Here is a 16,642-nt window from a genome sequence, read left to right as displayed (position 1 = left end):
ACGCCGCGGCGGCATGGAGGCCTAATGGGACAAGTTGAAATCCAGCAGAACCATCCGCTCCTTCCTTTTCACAGACAACATCTCACTATCGGCTTAATAGAAGGGCCTATCCTCTTCCTCACCCGAAGTTAGACAGGTCTCAGTCAGTTTCACTTAGAATGCTCCAGACGGGCTCTTTCCCCTCGCTTGGCTTTCTCAGCCGTATCTAACAAGACGTCGATTCAAGCTGTCCGGACTGTAATGAGATTTATTGTTCCTTAGCGCACATGCTCTGGCAATGCCCCGCGTTACCTAACGGCCCTCCATCCAGCCAAGCCGACTGGGAAGAGGCACTCCGGAGCCCATCGCTCCAGAGACAACTAGAGGCAATCCGGAGGGCCCGAGAAAGCGCGGATCATAACGGTATTCCTGCCCCGACATGGACGCGGCCAGTGGCTTCCGCGGGTACCCGATAGGGGCACCCGCTGAAGCTTCTCTGGATCAAATAAAGTTTACTGTCTGTCTGTCTGTCTGTCTGGGTGTCTGTCTGGGACGACAAATAAATGGAAGCTAAAGGTATGTGGGCATTGTGTTTATTTAGTTGTCCCCTACATGCGTCAGTAGTGAATGTTAAAAAATGGATAGATGAAGGCACTGGCCTCTATGCCAGAGAAGCAGGGAACAAAATTGAAATGCATTGTATCGCATCCAGAAACCCCGGCACAGCTATCAACGTGGAATTTTCATTCCATAACGCCGCCCCAAAATCTTTCTTTTACAGAAAGAGGCCTAATTTTCATAAAACACAGAGTACAGGAAAAGATGTCTGGGAAGCAGTGAAATCGCGAGCCAACGGGCGACACAAGTTTTTAGGTATCAATTCCGAAAACTTGCTGGTATTCCAGCTACTTTTCACCTCCAGAGAACAAAAAGGCTGCTTGATAAAAATTCGAATTGTAGTGCATTTTTGCAACAAATTTCCCGACTCCTATCCCGATGGCCGTATGATCCTTAGAAGTTCCTACAGGTCGATACGCCTTGCTAACTCAACCGCTAGAATTCGCAAATTGCAACAGGAACCACGAAAATGTAATTTGAAAATAAATTAGTTGGTGACGCACTTCAATTTATCGTTCAAGTAATGTTCACCATTACATGTAATTCAGCTAATTTACTAGAGTTACTGTATCTTCCGCAGACTATTTTAAAGTTCTATATAGACTTTCATGAAAACCTGATTTTACAGACGCTTCCCTTGACTTAATCTTCTGGTGCGCTTATCTTTTTGTGACTAATAAAGATCCAGCTCCTCGGTTTCTATACGTCTCTCATTCATTCACCGCAAGGGTCTCGAATCTTGACCCTTTAATGTCATAGGTAAATACGAGGGTTTTTTCAGTTAAGAGTCTGCTCTCCTAAGTTGGCGTATTACGCGACGCCGCCGGACAAAACTAATGATGTTCCACATCCACCCACTACAGCTTTGAGTCGTGTTCGCTAACACTCCCAGTGCTTAAATCTAGTAAACATAAAATACCCAGTATGGTGGACGGATCGATGACCGAAGCAGCAGGACCATTGGTAGTGCAACGCACGCGTATTACTAATGGTGTGGATTCGGCTCTCACCAGCGCCAAGTTATTTTTTGCTCCACTGTCATTTCCCACGTCTTCCTTATTTTCTGCATTTCAATTTGGAGAACAGCTAACTTCCTTGTTGATTTCCTTGGCTTGATTGTTTGTGGGCTGTGAATGACGATAATTAACAAAAATAGGGGATCTCAATTTTCCTTTTTCTGTCGTTCACACACACACACACACACACACACACACACACACACACATATATATATATATATATATATATATATATATATATATATATATATATATATATATATATATATATATATATATATGCACAAGAGTGGGACCGAGTGCTGGCGCTTTGCGAAGCCCGTCCCTTCTATGAGCTTCTGTCTGTGTATTGCAACGCTCATCACATGCGACAATCTTTGTTTTGCAGCATTTCATCAATATTTAAGGTCAGCGCTACATGGTGGCCACTGCAAGCAAGCAAGCAGCCAAACTGACAAAGACGAAACTAGCCTTTTATTGGGCGAACTTGTGCCCTCAAAAACAGGCTCCACTCAAAGAACGGTGACAGTGGCGAACACAGTCGGCGATCATCGAAAATCTGATCAACGGGCCAAGCGCGTCGCCTTTTATGCATCAATCGCCGAATGTACCAGACTAATCACTGGGACCCGCGCGCCTTCCACAGAGCTCTACATTGTTCGCGTCGTGCACACATGCAATCAGATTACACAAGGTTCGGTCGCAGACAGGGCATGGAACAATCGATAACATTTCAGAAACTTTCCACACATGCAAGCGCGACTTGCGCTGTGCGATAACATCTGTTAGGCGGTGAAACGTGTTGCCCGATGAAGACAAGTACACGTGTCAATATATATATATATATATATATATATATATATATATATATATATATATACGGTGTAACCGATCTTAAGAGCATTAGGTCGCGGGATCGAATCCCGGCCGCGGCGGCCGCATTTCGAGGGGGGCAAAATGCGAAAACACCACTGTACTTAGGTTTAGGTGCACGTTAAAGAACCCCAGGTAGTAGAAATCTCCGGAGTGCTCCACTACGGCGTGCCTCATAATCAGAAAGTGGTTTTCGCACGTTAAATCCCATAATTTTAAACTGATCTTAAAGCAGTCTCTGTTAATGTAATCGTCCATAAATTGAGACCACTTTAACTCCAGTCCCCACACCGGCCGCCAATGGCCACCGGCAATATTGAAATATTTCTCCAAACTCCATAATTTCTTAAAGGGCCCTTCACCAAGTCTGGCTATGTTGAGCTGATAATCGGAGAGCAAACATTGCGCGATAATAATCGGGTCTGCAATGTATTACATCGCTACGCACCGCGCAAAGATATGAAATTTCAGCCCAAACGAAGTTTCTATATTCACTCGCGGCCGCCGCGCTCCAAGCCGGACAGTGACGTAATCGTTCCCCTGCGCCTACGTAATCGCGTCCGCAGTGTGACGTCACTCTTGTTGACACGTGACTTCTAGAATTATTCAAGACAACCTCTGTTAGCTGTGCGATCTATTGCTTGAATTGACGAATTGTAGTTTAGGGAAATAATAAAACACACAAGCGAAATATTTGCGTGTTTTTTTTGTTTTACTTCGCACAGAAGCAAGAGAGATAGATGAACTTCCGTTTCGTCTACTTATTTGCACGGTCGTGCGGTCACGTGCGCAGGTACCGAAACTATGGCAATTTCTAACGTGTTCCAGCATGTGATCACGCTCTGCGATCCCTTTTTCTGCCTCAGTGTTCGTGCAGCGCTGAATTGTACCGCTAGTCATGCTCCATTGCGCACAGCGCGCAAAATCGTGCGCTGCGCGAACGAGAAAGCTCGCGTGCGTTGCCGTCGGCGGAAGTGCGTAGCGCCGAAAAGAAAACGAGCAGCAAGAAAAAAAAAAGAAAATGAAGGCGGGGCCTGTGACGTATGCTTCGCGGGACCTTCGAGATCCGGTACGGGAGAGCGCAGGGCAGGAATTTCACTTGCGTAGGCTAGACGGGACGAGTGGAGAGAGCGTCTTGCTTGGCTACGGAGCCTGCCTGCTGAAATCATGCGTTCGCGGCACACACATATTTCTATCTCGGTAATAATGAGTCAACTTGAAATTTTTTTCCGGCGGAACGCTCCCTAGAGGACACGTAACAACTTCCAGCGTATAACGAAAAATTGCTACGTGGCTTGGTGAGGGGCTCTTTAACAGCCGCTGAGCCAGCACGTTTAACTTATTTGTATGTAAGGCACGTTTTTATAAGGAATGGTGTGCTGTGTGCTTGCCCGCTCTGTAATATGCAAACAAATGTCGGGTGTTTCTTTCATGGTGTAATTGGAGATTTTCACCCAACATACTCCTGTAATTACAGGTGGGGGTTAAATCGGAAGGGGGACCTTTTTGTCAATGTAAATATCTTACTTGCAACAGTTTCCCGTATCCGGTTAGCTAGAGTGGTCAAGTCTTCCTTTTTGACTTCTGTGACAACGATTGCAGCAGCAGGAGCTTCTCCGTACTCGGAGTGTGGAAGGCCTACAACAGACACCTCGGCGATCTCATTGGCGTGCTCGCGGAGCAGCAGATCTTCCAGTTCAGAAGGAACAACTTGGTTGTCCATGCACTTGATCATTTGCTTGAGGCGTTCGCAGAAGTACAAATGACCATCCTCGTCGTAGTATCCAGCGTCCCCTGCAGAGAGCGCACGAACAGTATTAGCAGTGCCTGAAGGATGATGGCAGAATACAGGATATGTGTGTACCCCAGGAGGCTAAGGGAGTTAGTTTTTCTTTTCTGTCCTCAGTAACGCAGCAGTCATTTCTGAAGTTTACGAAGCAAACATAAAAATTATTAATGAGGCAAATACTCGTATGAACGGATAGTAAGCACAAGAGACATGACAACAAGATAGTGATAGGACATCTGCCGCTGATAGCACTGTCGTAATCCTAGTTCGCTCTGATTAATTTTTTGGCAAGACCGTCACATTTAAAATTGGTGCCTCTACTTAAACAGCTAGGAAAGGGTCCAAGCAATCATGACCGAAAGCCCATGCTTTTCTTGACAGCTTAGGAAGTCGTCACCATCCACCTTGTTGGGTCTCATAGGCAGAATTTAGTCTACACCCGCTTGGCATATTGCATTGTTTGCTGAATCTTTGTGTTGCGGTGTAGCTTGGCTATAAAGACGGTCATTGATTGCTAACCAATATTGGCAGTGGCAGGCAGGAGCCTGACTTCAAAACAGTATCATTATAAGGTACTTTGATAAAAACGGAGGGTTATATTTTAGTTAGTGCAACATACGGGGCAGACAGTGCACCCAAAAGTTGAATTATAACCTTTCATGCATGTGTACATGAATAATGTCACTGATTTTAAATGAGGATAGTGCTGATGAAGCTGCCGCTAAAATTGCATGTGGCGGCAGCACATGGAGGAGCAAAATCGCAGTATTGTCGACATATATGTCATACCACGGGGGTGCGCCTAACACAGTGTAAAATGTTAACTATGTTTCTGAGATTCAAATTATATAAATTCGTGGTGCAATATTTTTATGTTTGCTATTAAAGTCACACTTGGGTACGATGCTGTATGTACTCTGCGCTGTTAGTGAGAAATGAAGGTAAATATTTCAATTGTTGTATTGTGGTTTTCACAGCTGTGCAACAGTCATTTACACCGCCGTTGGGACCATTCTTCATCCAGATGACCTGAAGTACAACCTTCGAGCCCTACCACATCCTGAATAGGCAACGTCTTTGCGCAGTGGAGCACGGATTGCCACACCCTCGACAACCATCAGCCAGAGCAGGCGTTTCTCTTAGCCACACCAAGTAGTCCTCAGACAGTGCGCATACAGAATGTAGGTGACGCAGAAGTGTGCTTCTTCTTTGAGATGTCGATGTGTGTGTCCTTAGATATGACACCGGTAAGCCTATGTCAAATACTCTAAAATCAGAGACTGCATACCAATATTGCTAGAGCTTTTAAATGCAAGCGCAGTGCGTGTATGCTGCTGGAAAAACAAAGTCGAATGTTTGGAGCACGTGTATATTTTACCTAGGTGGGGAAACGCTAAAGCTTATTCTCTAGGTGGGGAAACGCACAAAGCTCATTCAGAGGTGCATAAAAATATGGACGAGGCCTGCCATGTACGTTCCGGTGAACTTCCTTAGGTGGCGAAGACTGATTCAGTCGTCGCAAGAGAGTCAGGAAAGATTGGGACACTTGAAGCAAGAAAGGTATGGCTCATACACGTACGTTACATATTACTTGGACGCCTGCAAGGACTCACAAGCACAGCCGAAACACTCCTAGCTGTATTGCTTCTAAGTTTTTGTTTTGGCTATCCGGTGATTATAGGGCATTTAGTCAGCTATAATTTAAGAAACGGCTACTGAGCACCTAATTAAACTGTAGAACGGACACTGAAAGGTCACCAAAGCGCATGTCATCAATGTTCTGAAGCACACGGAGCTTTTATGGTTGTATGTAGTCCAGAGTAGTACTTGCCCAAAAATCACACTTCTGACTTATCTAACCCGCTTTGCGCCTTAGCTTCGCATAAAGCATAATAATTTTTGCTTCATTCCTGTGCGTACGCCACATAAGTATTTTTTTGAAATGCTAGCGTTAAGCAGCCCTCACACAAGTTGTCCTGAATGCCAGCTGATGTTAGGTCCCTGCGAGACGATGGTTCTGGTTTCCAGATACCCCCAAGCCCATTAACATTTTCCCTTATGTTTAACAGTCCTATGTGCGTGTGAGGCTACTCACTAGGGTTTCAAAAATGTAACCGCGAAATACAGCCCCATTAGTTAAGCGGCGAAAGGGGGGTCCTTCATTACTAAAAATCTGCGTGAAAAACAGTATGTGGCGACAATTGCGAAATATGTGATTGAAGTGGAAAAGTTGACCCACGATACCTATTACTTTTAAACTGCCGATGATTGGCGAAACAGACAGTCGGAAATAATGAAGAAAGCCATGAAAGTAGAACGACTTGGCAGGGCGTCAGCAGACTCTCAGTCAAGTGCCACTTATAATAGTGGCTAATATCCACGAGAACACTTCAAAATAACAATATATAGGACAAACTATATATGAAGTCCCGTTTTATATGGCCCCTAAAGATGAAGCTTTTATTAGCAGCTGAAGCAAATATTAAGAGAGCGGTGCTTACGAAGGCGCCAATCGCATATATGGGTAATACTTACGTGGCAGAAAAGTTCAAATGAAAAATGCTTCGCACGCAGTTTGCCGAGAAAATGGATCATATTGTATGTGGCACGAAAGTACTAAATAACAGCTCTTCCTATGCGGCCCAAGGATATGCGGGCCGTGGTTCCAGCTTCTTTAAAAAAAGTGTGACAATCTCTGTTTTTACAAAGTAAAACTGCGCTAGCGAGTACACAAAGGTTCGTACATAAGCACACCGTGCTATTTCACAGATCCTGTGCACAACATAGAGCATGATTTGAGCACAGGACTGCCGTGTGGTAAGCGAGCACTCTAAGTACCACACCACAAGCACATACAGTGTTAAAGCGAAATTTTTGTTGCCTATTTCTTCAGATTTCCCACCACTGCTTTGCGAATGTTGGGCAGACCGAGTCGCAGCTTTTTTAGTTATCACTTGCATGTAATCATTTAGATCTTGCGAAACAAGCAATAACAAAGGAGATAACCCTGAGAAACTAAATTTGGCGGCAAGTATGGATAAAGACGTGTTACATGGATTACGCTCATTCGACAATTCGCCCACTTCATCTACGACTCGATACCACGAGCCCAACAGGCCTGTATAGTTGCACACCTGTCTTGAAAATCCTACCTCTGAGCTATTCTTTTATAATAAATTGATTTTCACCGTTTTCAGGAAGCGCTTTTAAACTTCCTTCATAAATGGTAAAGCTGCTGCTCAAGTAGTCTTTGCATAGAGCAGCCAATTACTTCTCTGATAAAGAGTGATGTTTTGGGTGTTAGGCAGGATGTGAATGAATAAGCTGGAGTGCTGACGTTGAAACGACCACGACAGCGCCACGGCGACGGGGAAACTAGTGTATAAAGACTGTATGGCTAAGACGACGTCGTGATGACGGCATGACGTGAGCAGGGGGATAAACCTGGAGTGATGATGATGCAAATGCCACGAGCAGCTTGGGCCTAAACACCCAAGCTGGTCAATGCCAAGCCCCACTGCTCATGACATACGAATCGCATTGATACGATCCAAAATCCGCACACAAAATCATCATCATCATCAGCAGCAGCAGCAGCAGCTGAGCAGCAGCAGCAACAGCAGTAGCAGCTGAGCAGCAGCAGCAGCAGCAGCTGAGCAGCAGCAGCAGCAGCAGCAGCCTTGTTACACCCACTGCAGGGCAAAGGCCTCTCCTATACTTCTCCAACTGCCTCTTTCATGTACTAATTCTGGCCATGTCGTCCTTGCAAACTTCTTAATCTCATCCGCCAACCTAACTTTCTGCCGCCCTCTGCTATGCTTCACCTCGCTTGGAATCCAGTCCGTTACCCTTAAGACCATAGGTTATCTTCCCTCCTTATTACATGTCCTGCCCATGCCGATTTCTTTTCCTTGCTGTCAACTAAGATGTCACTAACTCGCGTTTGTTTCCTCACCCATTCTGTTCTTTTCTTATCCCTTAACGTTACACCTATCATTCTTCTTTCCATAGCTCGTTGCGTTGTCCTCCATTTAAGTAGAACCCGTTTCCTAAGTCTCCAGGTTTCTGCCCCGTACGTGACTACTGGTAAGACACAGCTGTTATACACTTTTCTCTTGAGGGATAATGACAACCTGCTGTTCATGATCGGAGAATACCTGCCAAACGCACCCCAGCCCATTCTTATTCTTCTGATTATTTCAGTCTCATGATCCGGATCCGCGGCCACTACCTGCCCTAATTAGATACATTCCCTTACCACTTCCAGTGCCTCGCTACCTATCGTAAACTGCTGTTCTCTTCTGAGACTGTTAAACATTACTTTAGTTTTCTGCAGATTACTTTTTAAACCCACCCTTCTGCTTTGCCTCTCCAGATTTGTGAGCATGCATTGCAATTGGTCCCCTGAGTTACTAAGCAAAGCAATATCATCAGCGAATCGCAAGTTACTAAGCTATTCTCCACTAACTATTATCCCCTATTCTTCCCAATCTAGGTCTCTGAATACCTCCTGTAAACACGCTGTGAATAGCATTGGAGAGATGGTATCTCCCTGCCTGACTCCTTAGTTTATTGGGATTTTGTTGCTTTCTTTATGGCGGACTACTGTGGTTGTGGAGCCGCTATATATATATTTCAGTATTTTTAGATACGGCTCGTCTACACCCTGATTCCGTAATGCCTCCATGAGGGCTGAGGTTTCGACTGGATCAAGCGCTTTCTCGTAATCAACGTATATATAACGGTTGGTTATATTCCGCACATTTCTCTATCACCTGATTGATAGTGTGAATATGGTCTATTGTTGAGTAGCCTTTACGGAATCCTGCCTGGTACTTTGGTTGACAGAAGTCTAAGGTGTTCCTGATTCTATTTGCGATTACCTTAGCAAATACTTTGCAGGCAACCGACAGTAAGCTGATCGGTCTATAATTTTTCAAGTCTTTGGCGTGCCCTTTCTTATGGATTAGAATAATCGTTCTTCCAAGATTCCGGTATGCTCGAGGTTGAAGTTGATGAAGTTGAAGTTTATTCATAGGCAAAACATAGGTACATAGATCTAATATACAGACGAGGGTCCCAAAGTAATGATACTGAAAGCGGGACCCCCGGTTAGTAACTACAACAGAATTGTAAAATTGTTGGCTGCATAACTGTGGATAGCTTAATAATATATTAGATGCGAGAAAAGCTGATGACAACGAAAGAAAAAAGAAGGAAAACCCAACAAGCTATGCTCTAATCGATGTAGTGTAACAGAAATAACAACGGGAGTGACAAAAATTATACAATTGTTAAAGGCAAAAAAAAGAACGAACAAAGAGAAAAAAAATGTGGCTCCATGTGAACACTGCCAAAAAAAAGCACAGGTGATACTTATTAGTTAGGTGACCATGAAAATACAAATATTTATTAGGAAAAATTATCACAGGTTAGCAGAAAATCTTTTAGCGAAGCTTTGAAACGCTGAAATGTAGGTAGTACTTTAAGCGATGCAGAAAAACGATTCCAAAGTATAATGGTAGCGAATGTACATGTTTTTTGCCATAGTTAGTGTGAACTGATGGTAACAAAAAATTATAATTAGAAGCGAACCTAGCAGGGTTTGTATTTCAAGGGAGCTGCTTTGAATATATTGAGAGGTCAGCTGGGAATCAAGCAATTTAAAAAAAACATTATTGCTAAATTTTCGTTGAATAACCTTTTTTATACACAAAATTTTGTACTGATCAAGCACGCCGAAAGCATTACGGCGTGGTGAACTGTGGTTTATGATACGGATTGCTCGATATTGTGTATGCTGGACTGAATACAAATAACATAGATATGTATTACGCCAAACGATTAATCGGTAGTTAATGTGTGAATGAATGAACGCAAAGTAGAGTGAAAGCAAAGCAGAAGGAGAAAAATAGTGTCGGTGCCTTTATAAGCGCACGGATACCAAAAGCGCACTTCAGCTTGACATGATTGATGCGTAGGTGGAACTTCAGATGGCTGCCTAGGATAACCCCTAGAAATGAAACGGAGTCTCTAATGGGAATATAATGATTACCTAAGCTTAACAAACGAGGAATAATTAGTGACTTTCGGTGCGATTGGAATACAAAAAATTTCGTTTTTGATGGATTAATGACTAGATCGTTGTCATTACACGAATTCATGAAGTGGTCAAGAGACTTATTTAGTTTGATTACTAGAGAAGAGATACACTTATCAGGTATAGATATAGTTGTATCGTCAGCATATAGAACGTAATGACTTATGTCAGTGACGTCTGGCATATCATTATTGTAAAGAGAAAGAAGCAAAGGTCCGAGTATTTAGCCTCAAGGTACCCTTTGGTTAAGTTTTTTAGAATTGGTAAATGTTTCACACGCATAAACAATAAGTTCCCTATTAGACAAATAACATTTTATTTTTTTATTTGAATATCCTGCAGGCCCTTCACGGCCCGTGCAGGAGTGGCACAGAAATGCAATGAAAAAAAATCATGATGACAAGTCAATACACTGAATGCGGTTAATAAAAGAGTCGATGTTACTGCAACACACAATATCGTTAGTTAACTTGTTCCACTGGGAAATGGCAGACAAAAAAAAGGGAATGCTTGTGAACATTAACACGACTTGGGGGAAGATAGATTGTTTTGGAATGATTTAGTCTGGTTGAACGTTTTGGATGATCTTGCAGGTAATGAGAACGTGCTATCTGGAAATGACCATGGTATAATTGATAGAGGAATTTCAGTCGCGAAATTGCTTGTCTCTGCGAGAGGGATTTTAGGTTTGCCCTTGCTAGCAGACCTGAGAAAGTGGACTGCCTTTTGTAGTCCAAATATACAAACCTAATTGCTAATTTTTGTATGCGTTCTATTTTATCTATAAGGCATTATTGATGAGGGCTCCAGATTAGATCCGCGTATTCTAGGCATGGTCTTATTAGTGTTTTGTACGCACTTAGTTTGAGGTGTGGTGGTGCTGCGCGCAGTTTCCATTTTAAAAAGGACAGTTTTCCTATGACTTTTTGACACATGGTCGAAATATGAGGCTCCCAGTTAAGGTTATGCGTGAGTTTAATGCGCAGGTATTTTACCTGGTCGCTTTTGTTGATTGTTACGAAGTTATGAAGGCTAGGGCAGGGCCACTTATTCCATATGCTTTAAGTTTACGAAATAAAATCACGTGAATAATAGTATCAAATGCCTTAGTAAGGTCTAAGAAAACTAAACCAACGAATTCATTGTTGTCAAGACTATTCTTAATAAAATTAGTTAAGCAAAGCATAGCTAAGTTGGTGCAGCTTCTAGGTGATGGGGCATTGCGTATGCAGGGTGGCCAGTTTTTTCTAGAGCAATCTGCCAAACATCCTACAACAAATCTGCTGTTACCTGATGCTCCGCGGCTGCCTTCCCCCTTAGCATACCTACGAATGCTTTCTATACTTCTTCCGGCGTTACTTGTGCAATTTCGAATTCCTCTAGATTATTCGCTCTTCCATAATAAGCGTTGGTGCCACAGGTTCTGCATAAATCTCTATAGAACTGCTCAGCCACATGAACTATCTCCCCCATATTAGTAATGATATTGCCGGCTTTGTGTCTTAACGCAGAAATATTATTCTTACCAATTCCTAGTTTCTTCGTCACTGCTGTTAGGCTTCCTCCGTTGCTGACAGCATGTTCAATTCTATCCATATTATACTTCCTTATGTCAGCTGTCTTATGCTTGTTGATTAACTTCGAAAATTCTGCCAGTTCTATTCTAACTGTAGGGTTAGAAGCTGTCATACATTGGCGTTTCTTGATGAGATCTTTTGTCTCCTGCGATAGCTTACTGGTATCCTGTCTAACGGAGTTACCACCACCTTCTATTGCACACTTCCTTATGATGCCCGTAAGATTGTCGTTCATTATTTGAACACTAAAGTCCCTATCCTGAGTTAAAGCCGAATACCTGTACTGTAGCTTTATCCGGAATTTTTTTTTTATTTTCCCTCTTACCGGTAACTCATTGATCGGCTTCTCATGTACCAGTTTCTTCGATTCCGTGCTCAAGTCTAGGCTAATTCTGGTTCTTACTATCCTAAGGTCAATGCTGCGTACTTTGCCGAGCACGCCAGCATCTTGTATGATGCCAGGGTTAGCGCAGATTATAAAGTCTATTTCATCTCTAGTCTCGTCATTTAGGCTGCTCCACGTCAACTTTCGGCTACCCCGCTTGCACAGAATAATGTTGGCCAAAACGTTCACCACACTGTTCCGAAATTCTTGTAATATTGGGTCTTAGGAATCATCCTGAAAGCTTATTCAACAAGTTGCGCTGCGCGTTCCCGGCAAAAGGACGAAGTTTGTTGACCCCCGGCGCGTCACATACCTTGGCTAGGAACAAGCAGCGCAAAAGCGCTACTTGACAATGCAACTGGATGTTAATTTATTTATTTACAATTACCTCGAAGGCTCCATGTAGGAGTATTAGGTGGAGGGGACTAGACAATAGTTTTTACAAGAAAATGCAAGCAAACAAAAAAAGTTCAAGAACCAGGTATTATACAATGGTAAAATGTAATACATATGGTGTAACAATGTAATAGTACAATACTTAGTAGATGTTATACTTAGTAGGTTTTAGCATCTCTCTATACCACACACACATGTGTTCTTTATAATTTGACCTAAAGTGCCGAAGCCTAGGTTGAATTTCGAATCTTTCCTGTCTTATTGAACTAGTCAGAGAACTCAGGATTTAAGTAGGGTTGTGCGAATAGTACTTTTGACACGGAATTGAATACGAATGAAATACAGAAAGAAGCGAATCGAATCAAATCCAATATATTACATAGATGTATTATATTAAACCGCTGATCTTATCATTATTATGTAACTGTCTTCACATCTTGGTATATTCGCAACCTTAGGAAGATTGGGTCATCTCATTGTACGCTATGAAGCATTGTTATTTAAAAGCATAAATGGAGTTTGATGAGTTTGTTGATGAGTTTATTTGCATAGTCTGGACTCATTGATGAGTGACTTTCTCTGCTCTACTACGAAGTTCCCCGTGTTTTATATCAACTAAGACCACAGGGATGAATTTGTTGCGCAGTGCTGCTCCAATATTATCTTTTATCGCGCACGTGAAGCAATTTGAAATAACGCAGAACTATGCGAAAACTATGTGTTCTTCATAGATAGAGGATATTACTATTCGAATACCAACTCAAGTATGGCATTATTCGATTGGGTATTGTAAAGTTACAAATGTTCGCCTAGATTTCACCATGTAGCGAACAAGCCGAATCACCACCTTGTGAGTGAATATACGCGCTTGCGCAGTGAAAGTAAAATGCAAACTACTTTGTAACCATTTCAAGTTTTTATCGAAGTGAATACACACACACACACACATATAAATATATATATATATATATATATATATATATATATATATATATATATATATATATATATATATATATATAGTTACGAAGCCTTGCGAAGAAATGGTTTTATTTACAGGAGATGGACGATGATCGTAGCGTGATCGTAACGCAGCCCGACATCCCAAACTTTTCATTCTCTTCGTCTTCTCTTCTCCCTTCTTGTCCGCGCGTTTCGTTTTCGTTACATTTCCCCACAAGCAGACGAGTAGAAATGGACAAGCAGGGTAGAAAGGCTTCAGGCGAGCAGTATGAGTCAGCTGAGTTCTGCTTGATCGCCGGCCATTGCCCAGGAGGCGAGCTATGACGTAATTGAGTTCGCTTAGGCAGTCCACAATTACAAATGGGCCTGGATATTGTGACAAGAACTTTTGGCACAATCAACGCTTGCGTCGCGGTGTCCAAAGAAGGACCAATTCACCATTTTCGAATGATACTTGTACGTGACAGTCATCGTATCGCTCTGTCGGACGACTTTGCGAGGCCAGAGTATGAAGACGAGGTATTCGATGGGCCTCTTCGCCGAGAAACAGTCTTCGAAACAGAATCGTCACTGTACAGTATGAAGGGTAACAGTCAGAGGGCTAAGCGGTAACCTTGCATACAGGTGATGAAATAGGCTATAGTTCGTGGTCTCGTGTTTCGCCGTCTTGTGTGCGTAAGTGATGAATGGAAGCACGTCGTCCCAGTTCTTAAGATTGGAGGAGACGTACATGGCAAGCATTTTGGTCAGCGTTCTGTTCGTCCTTTAGACGAACAGAACAGGCCATTAGTCTCTAGATGATACAGCCTGGAATGACGGAATTGTGAAGTGAACAAACGAATTAACTCTTCAATGGCACCAGCAGTGAACTGGCGACCACGGTCGCTGATGATGACAAGTGGTGGGCCATGACGAAGGACCACGGAACGCAGCAGGAAGACCACCACGCAAGCAGTGGTGGAAGACGGTATGGCTGCAGTTTCTGTATACCGTGTAAGACGGTCTACGCAGACAATTATCCAACGGTTGTTGTTATTAGATAACAGGAATGGACCCAAAAGTCAATGTCTACTTGCTCGAACGGCGTACTGGGCGGTGTCAATGGCCGAAAAGGACCCGGGGCTGCGGTCGTCGGTCGCTTGTGGCGCTGGCACGTTTCACAACTAGCGACATAGCGCTTGGTCGTTTCGTACATCTTGGGCCAGTAAAAGCGCTCCTGCGTGCGGTGCAGCGTTCGTACGAAGACGAAATGGCCGGATGTCACATAGTCAGGCATGACGAGTAGAACGTCGGAGCGGAGACTCTCGGCGTCAACAAGCAGAAAACCCTCTCCATGGCCGAAGTAATTAGTTTTCTAAAGCAATTTATCACGGACAGTAAAGCGACCGCTGCCTTTATTAGTACGGCCAGCGACAAAAAGCGGATCGACGGTAACATCATTCCGTTGTTCTCGCTGACAGTCTGCCGCGTCAGGGAACGTAGAAGTCACAGCAGCGAGACAGTCGTCGAAATTCTCAGCATCGCCGTCGGTAGTCGCAGGAGGAATCCGAGAGAGGCAGTCTGCGTCAGCATGACGAAGGCCACTCTTGTACGATACCACAAAGTCCTATTCCTGGAGGCGCAGCGCCCAACTTGCGAGGCGACCAGAGGGATCACGCAAACCGACCAGCCAGCATAAAGAATGATGGTCGATGATAATCTTGAATGGTCTACCGTAAAGATAATACCGAAACTTTTGTATGGCGAAAACGGCTGCCAGGCATTCGTGTTCCGTAACCGTAGAATTGCGTTCAGATTTGCTCACGCAGCGGCTGGCATATGCGACAACATGTTCTGCGCCACAGTGACGTTGTACAAGCACCGCTCCAATCCCGATTCCACTAGCATCAGTGTGAACTTCAGTCGGGCAACATGGATGGAAGTGACACAAGAGGGGTGCTGTCGTTAGTATAAATTTCAGTTGAGAGAATGATGCGTCACACTCTGGTGTTCAATTGAAGGATGCATTTTGTTGCAAGATATTTGTCAACGGGTAAACGATATTGGCAAACCGGGGAACAAAACGACGAAAATACGAACATAGGCCAATGAATGAGCGGAGTTCTCGTGCTGACTGCGGTGGATTGATGGAGTTTACCGCTTCCATCTGACGAGAATCGGGTCTTAAGCCATCCTTGTCGACTAATTGTCGAAGGGCCAGTGTTTGACGTTCGCCGAAGCGACACTTCTTTAGTTTAGAACCAGTCCAGCTTTGTCAATGCAGTCGAGAATGAGGCTGAGGCGTTCGTTATGTTCTTCAAACCTGCGGCCAAAGATTACAGCACCATCGAGGTAACACATGCACATATTCCACTTTAGATTACGCAGTACTGTGTCCATGAATCTTTCAAAGGTGGCAGGAGCATTGCAAAGGCCAAAAGGCATAACATTAAATTCGTATAGGTCATCTGGAGTCACGAAAGCGGTCTTTTCTTTGTCGGCAGGGTCCATAGGTATTTACCAATAACCCGATCGCAAATCAAGTGTTGAGAAATAAGAAGCAGCGTGTAAGCAATCAATGACGTCATAGATTCGCGGTAGTGGATAGACATCCTTCTTCGTAACTGCGTTTAGACGTCTGTACTCCACGCAAAATCCCCAGGAGCTGTATTTTTATCGGACCAAGGTTACTGGGGTTGTCCATGGACTAGACGACTCTTGAGCGTCACCTTTGTTCATCATCTCCTCGACTTGCTCTGCAATAACTTTGCGCTCGGACGATGACACTCGGTAGGGCTTCTGGCGGATGGGGTGTGCTGAGCCGGTATATCTTCTGTGACGAGCACGGGACGACGGTAAATGAAGGGGTGCTTCTCCAGGCGTGAAGTCGAATGCAGCCCTATGCCTGGCAAGGACCTGCACCAGTGCTTGCCGTTCCGATTTACCGAGAGCCTTGCTGATCAT

At 43.8% G+C, this 16,642-nt stretch overlaps 1 protein-coding gene across 4 annotated transcripts in view; it reads right to left on the bottom strand.

The window, feature by feature from the left end:
- LOC142579983 (uncharacterized) overlaps positions 1–16,642 on the bottom strand; it is a 105,417-nt gene that overhangs the window by 15,601 nt on the left and 73,174 nt on the right. For all 4 annotated transcript variants that reach the window (XM_075690685.1, XM_075690686.1, XM_075690683.1 and 1 more), the window contains one exon: positions 4,017–4,283. In XM_075690685.1, coding sequence (XP_075546800.1) covers positions 4,017–4,283 — 267 coding nt within the window. The remainder of the gene's footprint in view (positions 1–4,016; positions 4,284–16,642) is intronic.

This window comes from Dermacentor variabilis, chromosome 4, assembly GCF_050947875.1.
Source record: "Dermacentor variabilis isolate Ectoservices chromosome 4, ASM5094787v1, whole genome shotgun sequence".
Classification (NCBI taxonomy): Eukaryota; Metazoa; Arthropoda; class Arachnida; order Ixodida; family Ixodidae; genus Dermacentor; species Dermacentor variabilis.
This window is presented reverse-complemented; position numbering and strand designations above follow the sequence as displayed.